General features: G+C 46.6%; 1 protein-coding gene across 1 annotated transcript; it reads right to left on the bottom strand.

Annotated features, from left to right (window-relative positions):
• Nucleotides 1-16: 16 nt before the first annotated feature.
• Nucleotides 17-458, bottom strand: PHALS_01020 (uncharacterized protein; the record flags this gene model as incomplete). The annotated part of the gene is made up of 1 exon (XM_024730800.1): nucleotides 17-458. A coding segment is annotated over one exon (442 nt), but the record flags the coding sequence as incomplete, so codon positions are not given.
• Between the last annotated feature and the right edge of the window lie 8 nt (nucleotides 459-466).

Here is a 466-nt window from a genome sequence, read left to right as displayed (position 1 = left end):
GTACGCAGTTTTTTACCCTCAATTTGGCGCTCGTGCACAGCTTTAAGTCGACCCGTCGAGTCTTCGTAACGACGACGCTTGCTTGTCACGCGTCGACCTTTATCGTCCACAATGGACGAGTTGCTGTATGTGTAAGATGAGAAAGCTCGACGAAGTTGACTGTCTTTGTCGGCATCAGTATTGACCATTTGTTTCTTTTGATCCAGTTGGGATTGCTTGTTTGGATCGTTGTCATGATCCTTTGGCTTTTGCTCACGTGTTTTGAAATCAGACTTTTCTGGGTGACTGGAAGCCTCGCGATGTTGTGTTGTCGGTCGTTGGTTACGTGCCAACACAGGTAGATCTTTAAAGAACTCATCGTCGTCCAAATTACTTGGTACTGCCAGCATCTCGCTGTTCATGTCAAATGGAAATCGAGAGTGGCTCATCAAGTCGCTCATGTGCTCAAGATCCATCATTGACTGCT

The sequence above is a fragment of the Plasmopara halstedii genome (genome assembly GCF_900000015.1).
Source record: "Plasmopara halstedii genome assembly, contig: Scaffold_1317, whole genome shotgun sequence".
Taxonomy (NCBI): Eukaryota; Oomycota; class Peronosporomycetes; order Peronosporales; family Peronosporaceae; genus Plasmopara; species Plasmopara halstedii.
Note: the sequence above shows the minus strand (reverse complement) of the source record. Positions and strands in the feature narration are given on the sequence as shown.